At 41.8% G+C, this 17245-nt stretch overlaps 1 protein-coding gene across 1 annotated transcript; it reads right to left on the reverse strand.

Moving 5' to 3' along the window:
- Positions 1 to 3277: 3277 nt before the first annotated feature.
- On the reverse strand, positions 3278 to 17019 carry RCN1 (reticulocalbin 1). Its single transcript, XM_075048199.1, has 6 exons — positions 16682 to 17019; positions 11607 to 11800; positions 9830 to 10008; positions 9227 to 9287; positions 6277 to 6476; positions 3278 to 5341 (listed from the first exon to the last, which is right to left on the reverse strand). Exons 1-6 carry the CDS (start codon positions 16918 to 16920, stop codon positions 5234 to 5236), a joined length of 981 nt encoding a protein of 326 aa, XP_074904300.1. The 5' UTR covers positions 16921 to 17019; the 3' UTR covers positions 3278 to 5233.
- Between the last annotated feature and the right edge of the window lie 226 nt (positions 17020 to 17245).

Consider the following 17245-nt stretch of genomic DNA (forward strand, 5'->3'; position numbering starts at 1 on the left):
CATACTAAATTGGAGTGATGAAAAGAGAAGGGCATGGCTTATTAGTGGTGGATGCTTCCAAGTGTTTGACTACAAGCTGAGTCAGGTTTTACAAAATCATAGAATCATTTAGGTTGGAAAAGACCTTCAAGATCGAGTCCAACCATCATCCATGCCCACTAAACCATGTTCTGGAGTACCTTGTTGTCCTGGTTTCAGCTGGGATAGAGTTAACTGTCTTCCTAGTAGCTGGTACAGTGCTATGTTTTGAGTTCAGTATGCGAAGAATGTTGATAACACTGATGTTTTCAGTTGTTGCTCAGTAGTGTTTAGACTATAGTCAAGGATTTTTCAGCTTCTCGTGCCCAGCCAGCGAGAAAGCTGGAGGGGCACAAGAAGTTGGCACAGGACACAGCCAGGGCACCTGACCCAAACTGGCCAACGGTGTATTCCATACCGTGGGACGTCACATCTAGTATAGGAACTGGGGGGTGGGGGCAGGGAATCGCCGCTCGGGGACTAGCTGGGTGTCAATCTGCAGGTGGTGAGCAATTGCACTGTGCATCATTTGTATATTCCAATCTTTCCATTATTGCTCTTGTCATTTTATTAGTGTTATCATTATCATTATTAGTTTCTTCTTTTCTATTCTATTAAACCGTTCTTATCTCAACCCACAGGTTTTGCTTCTTTTTCCCGATTTTCTCCCCCATCCCACTGGGGGTGGGGGGGAGTGAGTGAGCAGCTGCGTGGTGCTTAGTTGCTGGATGGGGTTAAACCACGACACTTGTCTACACGCTTTTTGAATACCTCCAGGGATGGTGACTCAACCACTTCCCTGGGCAGCCTATTCCAACATCTGACAACCCTCTCAGTAAATAATTTTTTCCTAATATACAACCTTAATCTCCCTTGCCGCAACTTGAGGCCATTTCTTCTCATCCTATCACCAGTCACCTGGCAGAAGACACCAGCACCCACCTCACTACAATCCCCCTTCAGGTAAGTTGTAGAGAGCAATAAGGTCTCCCCTCAGCCTCCTCTTCTCCAGACTGAACAGACCCAGTTCCCTCAGCTGCTCCTCATGAGACTTGTGCTCCAGGCCCCTCACCAACTTGGTTGCCCTTCTCTGGACACGTTCCAGCAACTCAATGTCTTTCCTGTAGTGAAGGGCCAAATCTTTGGCCTTAAAAGGTTTTCTGTGGCTCCTTCTGTCACCCTAGCTCTATTTGCTAATGGTAACTTGCTCTCTAGGACTGATGCCACCATTGCTCAATAAAATGGCTATGTTCACTTGAACAGACCAGTAAAATACTAGACGCTGTCTTCCATGAACTAGACTTATGCCCTAACTATCTTACATGAGTATGAATCAGTCTAAATTCCTAAAAGTTAGTGTTCAGTAGTTGCAGTACGGAGATCATGACCTGATGGTCATAAGGTTATTTCTAGCCTCCAGTCCCACCATCCTATTGTTCTGTTTGCCTTTGGGTGGCCAAGGCCTCTCTATGTAGGGACTAGGAGTTCTGCCATTAACTTCACGGGGATCAAGGTCAACTTCTGCATTGCATATAGTAAAGCATTATGCAACTATTGTAAGATATGCGTGTAAGTGTAATTAGATCAGGATAGGCTGCATTCCCCTTTCCTCAGGGAGTTATGTACAGTACCTTGATTGGAATAGGAGACAGATTTAACCTGATTGAATCATTAAATGGAAATATAAGACAATGAACATTAGCCACTTAGTTCATTTCATAAATTCTAATAATTAAAACTGCATGTGCAATAATAATGGCTATTCCACATATCTAAGCAAGAAAAATGCACCTTTGATATGTTGTGGCATAGGCATAATGAAAACATTGAGTTAATGGAGGATCTATGTAATAAGTTACCGTACAGAACCTGCAGTTGGAAATATATAAACACATTTCCCAACAGAATTTCACTACATCACAACTCATTAAGAAAATTGGCAATAACTGACAAGATAGGCACAAAATGGATTTTCATGTTGCTGGGATGAAGCATGGCTCCCAGCAATTAATGGTTTTAGTCATATTAAGCAGATAAATAATGCTATCTGACATTACAGTATTTCACATTACACTAAAATTTTGTAACATTTGCTCATAATATGACTTGAAATATGTTACCTAGGAAAAAAAAATGTTATCTCTGGAACAGTCAAACCCCATTAGAAACCTTAGGCTTGAAAAATCACAATGTTAACAGTTATATCCCCTAGCAAAGGTTTGCGTTCCTTAAATAGTGTTAAATTTAAACCCAGAAGCTCTAGTCTCTTTTGGAGTTACTCTTCCTTAGTGCATTGAGCTTGAAAGGAAAATTTAGTGCACAAAATGTACTGTGCATTACTGAATGTTTGTAAGTGAAACACTACCAAGAGCTGCAGAAAGAAAAGGGTAGCCTTTAGAGTGAAATCCCATCAGTGATACTTACATTCTCTGAAAAAAATGTTTCTATATTCTGCTTTATAAAAAAGTTCCTAATCTTAATATAACCCCATTACCCATTATTGATAAATAATTTGATTATTTTGAACCTCAATCTAACTGGAATGTTTGCCCTTTTTATAGCTGGATATAGTCTACCCGAGTATCAATTTTTTTTTGTAAAAAAAGATTTTACTGTAAAATACTATGGGTCTAAATTTGCCGTCTGTGCTACCATGAATAACTTCTCTGATTTCAGCATTCTTACTCATGTAAGTATAGTTTTATACTGGACAATGCCCAGTGTGTTCCAAGCCTTAACAGGAATCAAGAACAAACATGGGAACACGATTTCTCCCTCATGTGATGCTAATTCTATTCCAAATTCATTGAGTAACATGGAAGAAAATGTGATTGCTTGTCAAAGCTCAGACGCAGTTTTTTGTTGGGACAGTATGCAGTGGATTTGGAAGCGTCATGTTTAGCTGAAGGCAACAATGCTTAGTGTCTCGGCACCCAACTCCCACTGAATTTCAACAAGAGTTAGCAAACAACCTTCCCTTGGGCTTCAGTGAAAATCCTTGGCTTAGTATCCAGTTTGAGCTGCAGTTTCACTTGCAGGAAACAAGCTTTTTTTGAGGTCTTTTAAGGTATTGTTTCCTGAAACAGCAGAAGAAAATCTGAGTGCAGAGAGAGTACTGCAATTCTGTTACTAAAATATAAAAATGTTAAATTTTAGTATGAAAGGACTACTAGTAAAAATAAAAAAGCTCTCAGGATGGTTAGGATTATCTAATACAACAAACCTTTCCAAATCCAAGTCATAAACAAAACAGATAATCTTTTACATGTGCCAAGATACAATTTTATTGCTTCTCAGATAACACTGCATTTAGGCATTTATTTAACTTGAGGGTGCTGGAAAAGCAAAAACAGTTCGCTTATGTCTTATGACATTTGTCCTACTGTATGTTAGTGGAAGAGGTAGGGACTTTTTCAGAGACATTGCTGGCAATGTCGTAAGAAGTGCACACCAAAAACTTAATAATTGTTCTACCAAGAACATGTAATCTCTGCCAGACTCTGGTATCTAGAGTTAATTATCTTCAATTGGAAGATGTTAAAATATTTCACCACAGTTCTTATATGACCTTATAAAAATGACACTGCTGATGGAGGTCACAGTTCTGCATTGTCTCATGATGATTTTCACAAATCTGTTATATTCCTGAAGTATATCACAACCTGGGAGTCTCAAAGCTCCTCTCTGGATGGTTGTGTGATCACCAGTGTGTGATGCAGTAGACCAAACCCTTCAAGGAACCTCCAGGTGAACACTGCTGCAGAGCCCTAATCTCTTAGTATTAGCATTCAGAACAAGTTTTAGTGATAGCAATAGGAACTATGTATATTGGACTTATTTCTAGCTTTTTCTTTTTTTTTTTAATGAGGTGAAGAAGAAACAGTTGGTGCTCTATGTCCAGCTGCTGTTTGTAGATACTGCACCACCCAGTGCTGCAGGAGCTGCCAATGACCCAGTGCTTTGGGAACAACTGGCTTTAAAGGCTTCGTTTGTGCTTTCACATCATCTCTCTATGGTACTCTGTGTTAGTGTTATTGCACCTTCATAGTATCAAAAAAGAAGTACTGGTTTTATTGTGCTTATTTTAGAACCAGTACATCTAAAAACAACCAAACTTATCTAAGTTGGGTATATAAAAATATACATGTAACAGCTCACATTATAGAGTAAAAAAGAAAGCACCTGTGTGGAAAGCTTATCCCTTTCTTTGGAAGGAAAGCTGTCTTCATGTAGTTGCTTCAGTAACACGTACTTGTACGTATATACATACAAACCCAAAACTCTAGCCACATAAATCTGTCCTCTTATGTGGTAGACAAGACAGAAGGCCCAGAGGGGTGATATGTCTTGTTCTTTCTCCATCACAAAACTGCTGCCATTCACACTGTGTGAACAAGAGTATGGCTTGGGTAAAGTGCGAAAAGCGTGAGATAAATTATGCTCCATGTGGCATAATTCCTCCCAGGAAACAGCATAACCAACAGCCCACAAACAATTGTACGTTATTCTGTTGTCAGAAGGAGCAGCTGTCACTATGAACTCCACAACCCTCGCTGAGGAATGCCGGCACAGGGTGTTGGGCCACATGTGCTGTCTCTGCACTGTGATGGGAGTTAGAGAGAAGGGCCAGTTGTACATGTTGCACTTGTAAAGCAATGAACCAGAGGGCTGCCGGATACCTTCTGCGGCACCTCTGGCCCAAACCAGGAGAGAAAAACAGTGCGCAGAAAAAGGCCGTGGATCTTGTTGTGTCAAACCTTTTCTCTGGATAGGAGGATCAAAGTATAACTCTAAATTGTTATATGCTATTAAAAAAGACGACTAAATAGCTTAGTCTGTTTAAACATTATCCTAGCTGCATTTCACTATAGTTAAAGTGGGTATTTGAAGAACATATTTCACTCTTAAAGATCCTTGCAATTATGTTTTTAGAAGTGCCTTTTCCAAGTCAGGCTCTAATCTATTAAGAAAAGTTACCTTTTTATTTTTTCCAAAATAAAACTGTAGTAAGTAGATATTGCATTTAACCATGTGAAAAGAGTAAAAAGCTATTTCTATGCTGTTTCTGAGGTAATAAGCTGGCATGTTAAAAATATATTAATGCAAGTCATTCGGCTGTGTGTCCCTTGCCCATCCTCCCCCAAGAGACAGGATGGACACAACAATTTCAGTAAAGTGGAGAAAAGGTCTGTGGCATACTGGATGGTATACTGTATCATAGTTCATCATGGTTTCTTGTGAGGTCCTCCCCATAATTAGTAGCTTGACTTCCAACGAACATATTCCAGTTGTCTAGAACCTCCTCTTTTGTTAGTTTTTGATCCTGGTGGGAGGAAAATAAAATCTGTGTAAGAACATTTTCAAAGCTAAGTAAAAGACACACCAGCACAGACTTACAAGAGCCCTGGGAAATAGACAGTTCTTCAAAGCAGCAGACTGCAGGTTCAGGAATCATTGTAGCTGTCATGGTGAGTGAAATTTGGACCCCAGTGGAAGACAGAAGTCCCACTGGCTTCAGCTGTGTCAAACTGCTAATTGAAAGTTCTTTGTAACTCACTGTCAAACAGTATACGGCTTATCTGGTATGCAGTTTTGCCCTGTGGTTTGGTTTTGCCTTCCTGACGTAAAAATGAAGATCCTTTGGTGTACTCTGTTAAAGATGGTTGTTTATGTTAGCAATTTATACACTCTCTGTGTAAGAGTGTTTTGGCTTTTCAGGTTCCGACTTTGCTCACATTACACTTCTGAAGACCACCATCTGGGATCCACTGAACCATTAATCTCCAACATTAGAGGAAGTGGATGTATTGAGCCAGTCTTTAAGTCAAAGATGTGTGATTATAGAAATGGGATTTTTTTGCTACCTCCTATGTAATGTATCTTTTATTTTTCTCTTGCAGTCTAAATCAGCATACAAAAGCCATGACCACTCTTAAAAGGAAAAGGAGTATTTCTACTGTGTTAAAACTTCCAGGTTTAAGATGATAAATAATTTCTTATCTAACCTAATGAAAGCCAAGGGAACTTCTAGAGCTGATAAACTGTATTTTACTACATCTACTTTGTGATTCTAACCCTACCAACTGAAATGAGGATTGATACATTAATATGCTAGCAATTCTAGCCTCTAAAACTTAATTTAAAGTGTTCTAATAAGAAAAGTTATTAGAAATAAATTCTTGCAAGCTGGTATGTTTAAAAAAACCCACAACATCTTATATAGCTTTTTAAAAAAGTATACTAGAACACACTAAGTACCTTGTCTACATCCGATTCATAGACTAAGTGCCTGGCTTCAGCTAGTGCGTGATCATAGTCTTGTGGGAGAATCCAGTGCTGAATCTCCTCTTTGTCCATCTTTCCATCCTTGTTGAGGTCACGAAAATCTGAAAACTGTTCACGTTCTGTAATCACCCAGTCAGGCTCTGGTCCACCCTCTTCATTTGCAAACATATCAGCTGGAAAGGAAATAAAGCTCTCACTCGAGTCATACTTAATTTGCAAATTATGCACAAACTAAAGACATTTGCACAGTATTCCTAGAGGAAGACTAAACTTTTCACTCATTGCGCAGTGTTTCTTCGTACAGAAAATGAAATGCGGGGTGTAAATAACGTAGCTGCATGTATCTTCTCTCAAGCATATTTCTTCACTGCTGGTGATTCTGTCCATTCTTACATTACCCTTGTATTGTACCTGTGCACTGCTATTAAGGCTAACATAAGAGGTGAACGTGCCCAAAGGCCATCATCAACTGAATTTCAGAAAGAAAAAAATCCTTTAAGGATCTTTAGTTAAATAGCAATCATAAGCTTTAGGGCTAGGCTCAATCACATGGGGAGAAAGGAACTCGGCAATTTTATCTTGTTCCTGCCAGCAAACATCTTTGTGGGTAAGAACAGACTCCAGCCAGCAGAGAGTGGCTAAGGGAAAAAAGGCACACGGGAAATTTAGGAAAACAAAAATTGCCAAATGGAACTTGAATGCTTTTGTCCTGCTTTTAGAGAGGTCTGTGTAAGAGAAACCCTTCTTAGTAGGCGACTCCTTTCTTAACCATGCAGTGCTGCAGCATACTCTCGTAGACGGTATTCTTCTACAAAGACAGACCTGGAGAAGTCATGAATCAGTGCTGCATTCTGTGTGAGAAACCATAGGCAGTGTGCTTGTCACAGATTGGTACCTTGGGATGGAGTACCATTTGTGACACAGGATGCACAGACTACGTACGTGAGCTGCTCTGTATATCAGTCCTGTGCTATATTTAAGAAGCATCAGTAGGAAAATGCCACAGTGGCAGCAGTGATCTGTATAAACAGAGTTGGGAGAGTAGCAGTGATTATTAAGAGCAAGTGATTTGTAACTCTTCTTTACAGCTTAGGCCTTCCAAATAATGAGTGTGTCCAAATAAAGTGTGTCCACTTTATTCTTCTGGTCACTGTGGCCAATCGTTTTCTGTTCATCAGGGCTGCTTATTCCTCAAGTCTTCCACTTCCCTATTTATAATTAAAGCCTGCTTTGTGATACTACTCCTATACTTTTTGGGTTTGGTTTTCAAGGATGTGCTAAGGAAAAGTGCATCTCACATGAACAGTCTCAGGGCCAGAGGCTGGCTGGTATCTATAGGAAGTACAAATGCTGGTCTCAAACCTTGGAATAACCTCCCCTGACCCTGCAATGTGAGTGTGCACAGTAGGGTGAAGCTCTCTATTGGCAGAACTGTCCACAGTGTCCCTGAAATATTCTGTTCGCTCATGCACAATAAGAATTCAGTTCTCTCTGCTTAACATGACTAGGGATATTTTGGTTTGCTGCTTGTATAAAATCTAAACCAAATTTTGTAAAAGACAAAATAGGAGGAAGGAAGAAGGAGGAGGGAGGAATCGTTCTATAACCTTCAGCAGATTTCCCCATCAAATACCTGATCTAGAAACTGAAATTTTTTTACTTCTTTTTGTTGTCCTTATAAACAACCAAAGAAGAAATTTGGTTTTCTGTTTGTTTTTTTAACCCCACTTCATCAAAAATAAAAAATATTATATCTCAAAAAGGGAAGTAGGAATATTTTAAGCATAGTTTTCCTCAACTCATGAAGAAAACTTCAGACAACACATTCACTTTCTTTTTTCACTTCTCAAAGTGCAAATTATATTGTTTATTTGAAGAAACTGACATGTCCTGTCAATTTGATTTTTATCATCCTTGCCAATGTGGGGTGATCGTGACTAGAACATTCTATGTTCCTATCTATAGAAGACAAGAAAAACCAGCATTCACATGGTAACAAATGTTGACAATTACCTTATAATTATATGTAGGTAATGTCACTGAATGAACTGAAATTACTGTGGAAATTATGCTGCTCTGTTATTTCAGTCATAAATGAATACCATTTACATTCTGAGGCTAAATATAATTTACAAGGAATAGAACCCCCCTGCCATTAATTAACGTGTGTATATTGTTCCTGATTATATGTGAAGTGATCTTTTATAGCACCACTAGAAACAGAAAGATTCATCTGAGTTTGCACTAATGCTTTCCTGGTGCTACTTTCTTGATTTAAAACCCTTCAAAGTGAGTGCAGTGGGAGAAGTTAGCTTTTGGTATCAGCATAATGATTCAAAAGGCTAAACCGTATTATGTACTGCTGATCTTCAGTCTTGCTTCCATTTTGTCTTCATATGTCTCAGTGCAAGACAGCAGCTAACTGCCTAGTGTGACGGAAGTTTGTACAAATTAACTGTGACTGATCTGTTGATGTTTCCCATTTTGTTCTCTTTCTGCCACTGAAGTAATGCACAGCTGACTTTCATGTGCTTCACAACTTCTTTGAGACTCTTAAAGCTTAGTGCTGGTTTTACAGAGTTCATTGTTAATGCATCTTCTATTTCTAGAAGAAACATAACGGCATCACCATTAAGGAAGTATGGGGTTTTCCTTACTAATTAAACTAGGAAAATAACTAGTAGAAAAAAGGTGCTTCCCAGCTATTTTGCATAGTCAAATACCATTCAAAACTGGGAAGAGACTAATTCACTTTCTGATCCTCCTGCATTTCTAAATAATGCCTTCAAAAAGCTGTTAATGTGGTCAAGTATACAGAAAATATTCCTGTCATGAAAAATATTATTCCAAATACTGCTGCAAGTTTGAGAGAAGATGGACAAAGGGACTGGACATTATATAAGAAACAAATCTCAACACTTACCAATATACTCATCTTGATCCACAAAACCATCCTCATTTTTGTCTATGTCTTCTAAGGTTTCCTGGAAAATAGTTTTGCATCGAAGTAATCAAGAGAGAACTAAGAATTCTGGCTACTCGCCTCTTCGATCATTTAACGTTTTGAGGCCTTGACCTGCCCTTGTACACAGGCAAATGTACTCTCACTGACTCCAGTGTGATTGTTGTTTATACAATGAATATACAAATATCCTTTCGTATTGAAAAAATTCCCTGCATGAATGAACTGGACACCATGCTTAAGTTTTAAGTTAGGGGCAGATACAAGCTTGCATCAAACACTTAGCTGCCACATGTCAACATACCCTTCCTTTTATTTTGGTGTGAGTCCATGCCCCAAGACTGTTTCTTGATTCCATTTAAGAGCTGTCTAAGTACATTTAACAAGTCCTTCTTATACTGAATGCTCTAAATCAATTTCATGAAAGGCATCCCCTTCTGTTCCCCACTTAGCTATTATGTGTGTGTCTCTTTCTAAACCCTGCATGGAAAGGTTAGAGAAGCACTTCAAAGCTCATCCAAAAAATAAAAGTAAAAATAATGGCATTGGTTTTGCTCTGCTTACTAAGACAACGATGTTTTTCATATGCTCAAACTCCTCTGGGTGAAGGAAAGCAGTGAATTCTTCACGAGTGGCAGCTAAGTCTCCATCCAGATCTGCGGTTTTGAATCGTCTTTCATCTCTGGGCAGCATTTTCTTAAAACTGTGCTGATCAGTTGCATCTTGGAATTCTTCTGGATTTTCTGCAAATTAATCAAGATGATCTCAAAAGTATGTTCCTTTTAAAACTATTACCACAATGAAGCACCCCAATTTGCTGTTAAGAGTCTAGAAATACAAAGGCTTATTGCCAGAATAGCTGCTGTATTAAAACGGAACTTCTTTTTCCTGTGAAGTTTTAAATTCAGGGGTCGAGTACTTGGTTTGATATTTAAAGGTGACTTAGTAATATAGGTAAATGTCTGACTAAGCCTTCTGTTGCAATCCACAATAATGGATTTTGCAGTATTGTATATTATCCTTCATAGATATATTTTTTTTTTAATCTGCTTTTACAAGCACTGCTTAGGCAGTATTTGGGCTGATTTCATTCACAGAAGTTTTATTCTTCTTAGGAATCAGTACAATCTACACAACTTTTCAGTTTCAAAAAGCAAGCAAACCAAAGAAAAGTGGTTTCAGAAGGTGGCAGACTGACTGAAATTATCTAACTGCTACGCCTCTGCTACAGGGAACCTAACAATTATTTTCAGTGTAAAACAATTACATTTTTTCAGGGTGTTCAGTGGCATAAAATGAATGGTATTTGATGTAATTTTTAAAATAGAAGCATTAACCAAAACATGAAAAATACTCATATTATAACAATTTCACAATTCATATTTTAGGAGACAAACAGTTGAAAAAGACTAGGCCAGGAATCACAGATGGGAATTTTAAGTGTGCATTAACACAAGACCACAATGTAGTAGCTGTTCTCCAAATCTTGGGAACTACAGAGAACAAAGACAACAGGCTGAGAAGGGCTCCCAGGGATATTGCTGCAGGGATTGTATGTCAAATGTTTCCTTCCACAAATGTAATAAGCTCCATTTTAATCTAAGGTAGACTTAAGAATTATTACTGCTCCTGGAATCTTGCTCCAGGAACTGTCCCTATGGTAGGTAGATATTGTCTTTGCATTTCCAGTGAGTATAAATGGTCAATTAATACTGATTTGTTGTTCTGTCAGCATTGCCCTTTAGCTTAAGTGATCTCTTCTCCTCCTTTCCCTTCATTAACTTATAAAAAGCAAAAGGAATGTAGGGGGGGGGGGAATGATTCAGGTACATTTTTTGATACGTGTTTCTTTTGCCTGATTTGTTAAGGATTTCCATTTGCAGTTGATCATAGTCTGAAGCATGTTATTCTGCAAGAACTATTTTAATCAATAATTTTGCTATAGCTTAGACCCAGCCTAAATTTTAGCATCTAGACTCTAAAGATTTTAGAGAGACTGAATTAATAAATACTGGTTAATTATGCAATATATTACTTTTTAATTAAAGTACCATTTTAAATGTTAAAAAAAATAACGTATTTCTAACTGGTGGAGACTTTAATTCAGCTTTGTCAGTACATTTAATAATTCCTCTGCAAAACCTTCTCTGTGCTGGTGACCCATGTGGAAATGGATGCAATAACTAACTAAAGTGCTTTTGACCTCTGAGTACCTATAAAATTCAATGCGATTTTCTAGAGTCCTAAATGTGACACCAAACTCCTGTTGACTGCAAGGCATGAAATCATGCCTTATACTCTCAATCATCTTTGAGCATATAATCTGAAAATGTTATCTTACCTAGATAATAACCATAAGTGGCTTGTTTGTATTCTTCCCAGGCAATTTTATTGTCCTTGTTTAGATCGTAGTCTTTCCAAACTTTAGCCACATTTTCATAGATATAGCGTTTCTGTACCCGTTTAATCCAGTTTTTTAACTCCTCTGTTGTGAGATAGCCATCTTTGTTGTCATCTATTCTATCCACAATCTTCCTGTAAAAAGAGACCAGCATCCTTAAGAGCTCACAGAAAAACAAACTGCATGTCAGTCCAACTTGAGTAATCTTTATCTGGCCCCGATTTTCCACAAAAATGGAAAGCCCAAAATTTATAAAGCTCTCCTACTGGCTAAGGTTTTCTCACATTTTGCAGATTATCCTAAGGGATATGTCTCTATTCATTATTCAATATTGCTATGAATAATTTAAATGGAACTCGCACAATCAAAATTAGTGAACAAAGTACCTCAAACATATACCTGGATTTCTTAGGTTGTTTCTACTAACTTCGGGGGACCTGGTCTTCACTGTCACTAGGGAGTGGCCATGCTCAGAGTAAGAGACACTAATTTCACCACGGGAGAAAGCCTGTACTGGAGCTTGCTGGAGGCAACCAGGGCAAAAATCCAGGATTTTGTGGACACCTGCAGCTTCTCCTGTGGCTTTCCAGCAGACCGATGCTAGGGTGGAGTAAGTTACATGACTGTGTAATGCTCGGCATGTATACCATGTACAGTCTTCCCTTCCATTCCAGTCCCTCCATTTCTGTTTCTTTTCTTTCTTTCCCAACAAAACCAATATTGCTTGTGTTGCCAGGAATGCCTGTTACTCGCTAAAGCAATAGCTAGTCTGTAGCAGGTCTCCGGTCATTGCTGACAATTGGGATACAAGCCACTGTCCTGTGTAAAGCTGCTAGCCTCAAGTCCTGCTGAAATCAGTAGGAGTGAAAGGTACTGGTGTACTCCCAGGGAAACTTCCATCTTTGAAAAGTTCTGCACACAGCTGCAGGTAAAACTGACCTGAAAAACTATGTTAAAAATAAAGAGGCAATGCTCTCCTCTACCACTTCGGTTCTCTGCAATAAATCTCTCAAGGGATGCCTGTAATTGCTGAACCCCACCGGTTTGGGTCTGAGCTTGTAAAACTGGCTTCTGTCCCAGCTACAGTGGAAGACCAGATGATAAAAACCCTTATCTAAAATAAGAATGCAGCTTTAATCCCATAACTCGTAGGTAGGCTTGTCATAGCATTATTACATTCTGGACACTGGCCTTTGGGAAAATATATACCCTGCTCTTGGAACTGGGGCAGGTAGCACCATGTCTCTTCTGCTCATCCAGATTGGCTTTAGGCACATCAGCAGTTTTAACCCTTGTATCACTGCTCGTGAGGTACAGGAGCAAACTGTCTGTAGTTGCACTGCACCTAGTTTGGTGACCACCTGGTGGCCAAGCAGAGATAATCTGAACGACCTTTCCCCATAGGCTCAATCACCATGCCTATGGACTCATTATGTGTCATTTCTAAGAAGGGGTAAGAGCAGGAGTTGACTTGTCTAAATGCTGACTTGAGGTTCAACAGGTGAGCTCCCTAATCCTCCAGGTAGCCAAAAGGGGAAAGTTACCCACTTTTAAATATTCTTTGCATTTCAACGTCTTGGTTCTCCACAAAGAAACAAACCCTGGCCAACTGGAACTGCTCAACTAGCAAAGCAATGTCTTTTCCTGACCCTTACTTATGGAAGTGCCAAGTAGAGTCAAGTAACAGCAGCAGCTTCTGCCGCATTTCCAGCAATCTTGTGCGAGTCTGATAGTATCAGACTGAATTTATAAATGTGGTATTTCTGAGCTACAGGTGGGGAAAGGGGCTACTGAATTTGCTTTCCGAAGTAGTAAAGTATGAATTAACTGACTAACTTTTCTCTTTTGTACAGATCTCATGGGGAATTGACTACCAAAGGTCCCTTTCACTGCACGATGGACTGTATTTGTCAATAGATTTGCCCCACAATGAATTTAATTGGTTTAGCTGATATTTCTTTCTATTGTTAAATATATTAGTTATAATAAATGATTCTGCTTGCAGCTCTTTGGTATTTTTAACATGAAAGAAGTCAAGGCTGTTTACCAGAAAATGTTTCATGCCTCTTCCTTTCCACCTGTTTGCATAGGTCCATTGCACCCATGTGCACTATTTCACTCTGCTTCCCAGTTGAAGATGGGGACAAAGAAATAGTCTTGTCTACAGGCTCCCAAAGGTACAGGTAAGAAGCTATCACATGGACTGTGGACCTCACTTTTTATACTGAAAATTACCTGTAAAATGGCTCAGGATCATTCTAAGTTTTATAGCGGAGCTAATGCACATTGATCAGTCTGAAAAGCCTTACTGCCTTTATTTTAAATAGTTAATTCTCAAATACAGCAAAAATTCAAAGAGCATGTTAACAGACACAAAGTGCCAGCTCATACATAGGAATTTACATGCACAAGCATGTAATACCTAAGAGCTTACTTTCTCCCTCTAACTGAGGTGGGATTTCAGTCACTATTAGTTTCCCACCTCATGATAAAGAAGCTAGAGGGCACATGCAACAGGTACATACAACCTGCTATTACAGAGATTTAAGCTGCCACTCTGCAAAGACATCTGGTGATGAAACAAAGTTGGGGCAAGGAAATCATTACTATGAAGTGGCTGAAAGGACGGCTTCCCCTCTGCACCTGATATGAGTACCACTGTATGTTGATCAACTCTGGCCTTGGCCTGTATGAAAAACAGAAACATTTATATTGTGAGGATCTGTAACTATCTTCTATGTTCACTAAAAACGACAGGCCCATCACAAATGGCAGGGAGAAGGTTCAGAGGACTGCAGCCCCACTCCCCTCCTTCTTAGCCCATCTCCAGTCCCTTAACATAGTCCTTGGATGCCGCACCAGGATTATGTCATGCTTCTCCAAAGTCAGGTGAGTTGTGGTACGGCACATGGGTGGGCAATGTGTGATTCTTCCTTTGCCAAGTGATCCAGTGTGGGAGGACAGGGAGGAGGGATGCCCCTGCCATAGAATCTGTCATAAGGGCAGGCGTGCTCCCAGGTCATGATACGATTATAGGCTGGTATGTGCCACCATCTCAAACCAAGACCATACTGTGAAGCTGCTCCTCCACTGAGGCTGCAGGTAGTTGAGTTTGCAGGGCTGCTTCTGTATACTAGCTAGTTCCTTTTCGTTTGCTGGAGGAAGGCAACGGTAGCTTTGCATTACTGCTGTCTAGCCCTGGAATTCCAATCCCAGCATTGGTCACTGGGATGACCAATGTGCTACCACCCTTCTGAAGCAATGTAAAATGGCTTACAAACGCAGCAGTATGCACTTTGGTTAGCTCAGCAGACTGTATGTTCCCATTTTCTCACAGAAAGCATTTAAAAATAGCTTTTCATTAAATCTGTCTTCTTCCTAAAAGCCAGTATTTGCTGAGAAGTGACACTATTGCTAACCCTCACTGCAAAGGTCACCCATAACAAAACTGTTTCTTTCAGTATATCTGATTATTAAGCCACAATAAAAAGAAGAAACTGAAATGTTTTAAAAATCCTCTCTCTCCTCTACCTCCCAGTATGCTATCTGAAATTACAAGGTTAGGAAATGCTGGAACTTAGGAAAATTTCCCACCGGGCCCCCCAGGCACCACATCTCTGATGTTCTGCTGCACAATGTTCACCCCATGATGTGGGCTTTAGTCCTCAGAGGGACACTTTAATCACCTCCATTTAAAAGGTTATTGACTGTGGCTGTAAGTTAACATGCCTGTGTCACCTCTCCAAGGTGCACACAGTGAGATCACTAAAAGTTAAGCTTCCTCCCTGCTAAGTTAGCATTTGTAAAAACCAGCTCTACTGTTAAATCGTATCCCCTACTGAAATACCTATACTGGTGTAAGTGCAGACCAGTTTCAAAAAGGCCTGTCCATTCTGGTGATACACTCAAGGCAATCTAAGTCACAGATCACGTATGCTGAGAACATGGTTTCTTTTGCTCCTTCTTGAAACAATGTGGATGAAACTCGTCATTTCTGATAACCACTTTAACTGTTTACTCGCTAAGATACATGTAAGTAGTAGTGACAGCTTCCAGAAGGATCAAGAAGTTAGTCAGTGAGATAACAGTGACACTGCACCAAGCTCATGATGGAACTAGACATAAAATGAGTAAGTATCACACCCTACGGAAGGGAAGTAAAGGCAAAGTTAATCTTGATGAGAACATGCAGATATTTTAAAAAATCTTCTTGTTAGCAACTACATAAAAGGATCTTTCTTTAGCTACTGTTAAACTTTGTTCTAATTAGTGATCTGACTTCCAGCAGGTGTAAAGGAGGGAGGAGCAGTAAGACAAGGCAACTGCTGCATGGACTCTGTTCTTGGCATAAAGAGCAGCATGGAAGCAAGAGCAACGCTGTAAGACAGTGGGCAAAGATGTCACGAGTGGAAAACCTGTGGGAAGATGGACTTGTAAATGGAGGAGTGAAGAAGGAATAGTTTAAACTTGATTCACACTACTATGGCCCAGGCCAGTGACCCAGGGGTAAGGAAGGAGCTGCAGCAGCAAAGCCCTCCAGCGGTGGGTGAGGTCTGTCCAGCACCGGGCCCAGCACCACACACCGCAGCTCCCTCCACGAGGCTTACTGCTGTAGGACCAGGAGAGAAAAACGCAAAAGTGAAGAACTGTTGGCTGCTCGTCTGCAGCATCAGCGGGGGCGTGAAAGAAGTCTAACCGAAGAGGTAGCGCTGGCATTACGGGGAACTACTCCAGGAGCCCCGCAACGTGGGACGGGGTCAGCCTCTCCCCCGGGGGCGGGGAGCCGCAGCGGGGCAGGCGACACCCAGCACCCTCCAGCCGCCCCCCCCCCTTTCGCCAAGCCCCCCGCCGCCCCCTCAGACGCGCACGGGGAGGCAGCCCCTCACCACCTCCCTTCCCCGCGCCCACCCCGGCCGGCGGGCCGCCCCCGCCGGGCCCTCCCCCTGCCACGTTTCCCTCAGGCCGTCGCGACCGGGCGTCAGCGGCCCCCCCCCCCCTACCCCCTCGCCCCTTACCCCAGCCTTTCCCGGCTCTCCTCCGGGCTGAGCTGGTCGAAGCTCCGCGCCTCCTCCTTGCCCAGGAAGGCCTCGTGGTCGTACTGGAAGCCCGGCCGGTCCTCGTGCTGCGCGGCGCCGGGCCGCGCCCGCTCCTGCCGCGCTGTCGGTTTGCCCAGACCGGCCGGCGGCAACAGCAGCAGCAACGCCAGCGCCAGGCGCCAGCCCGCCAGGCACCAGCCCGCCCCGCCGCTCCCCATGCCCCGCCGCCCCTGCCCCGCGGGCGCCGCGCACCGAGAGTCCCGCCGAGGCGGCGTCCGCTGCCCGGCGCCGACCGAGGCCGAGGCGGAGGCGAGGGGCTGAGGGCTGAGGCCGGCCCCCGCTCCTCGCCCCCCCCCCGCCCCGCCCCCGGCCTGTCACGGCGGCGGCCGCCATTGGGCAGCGGCCGCCATTGGGCAGCGGCCGCCGGGAGCGCGGCCCGGCCCGGCCCGGCCCGGCGCCACGTCTGCAGAGGGGCGCGAGCCGCCCAACGGCCGGCGCGGGCGTCCGAGCGGTCTGACAGGAAAAAGCGGGGGAAGCCCGAGC

Source organism: Buteo buteo, chromosome 16 (genome assembly GCF_964188355.1).
Source record: "Buteo buteo chromosome 16, bButBut1.hap1.1, whole genome shotgun sequence".
Taxonomy (NCBI): Eukaryota; Metazoa; Chordata; class Aves; order Accipitriformes; family Accipitridae; genus Buteo; species Buteo buteo.

Excerpts from the sequence above, each read along its gene's own strand:
- RCN1 (XM_075048199.1), bottom strand. The coding sequence starts at position 16,920 with ATGGGGAGCGGCGGGGCGGGCTGGTGCCTGGCGGGCTGGCGCCTGGCG. Across the intron at positions 10,009-11,606 it reads CACTTATGGTTATTATCTAG|AAAATCCAGAAGAATTCCAA; the intron begins GTAAGATAACAT and ends ATTAATTTGCAG. Across the intron at positions 5,342-6,276 it reads ATGAATCGGATGTAGACAAG|GATCAAAAACTAACAAAAGA; the intron begins GTACTTAGTGTG and ends TCCTCCCACCAG.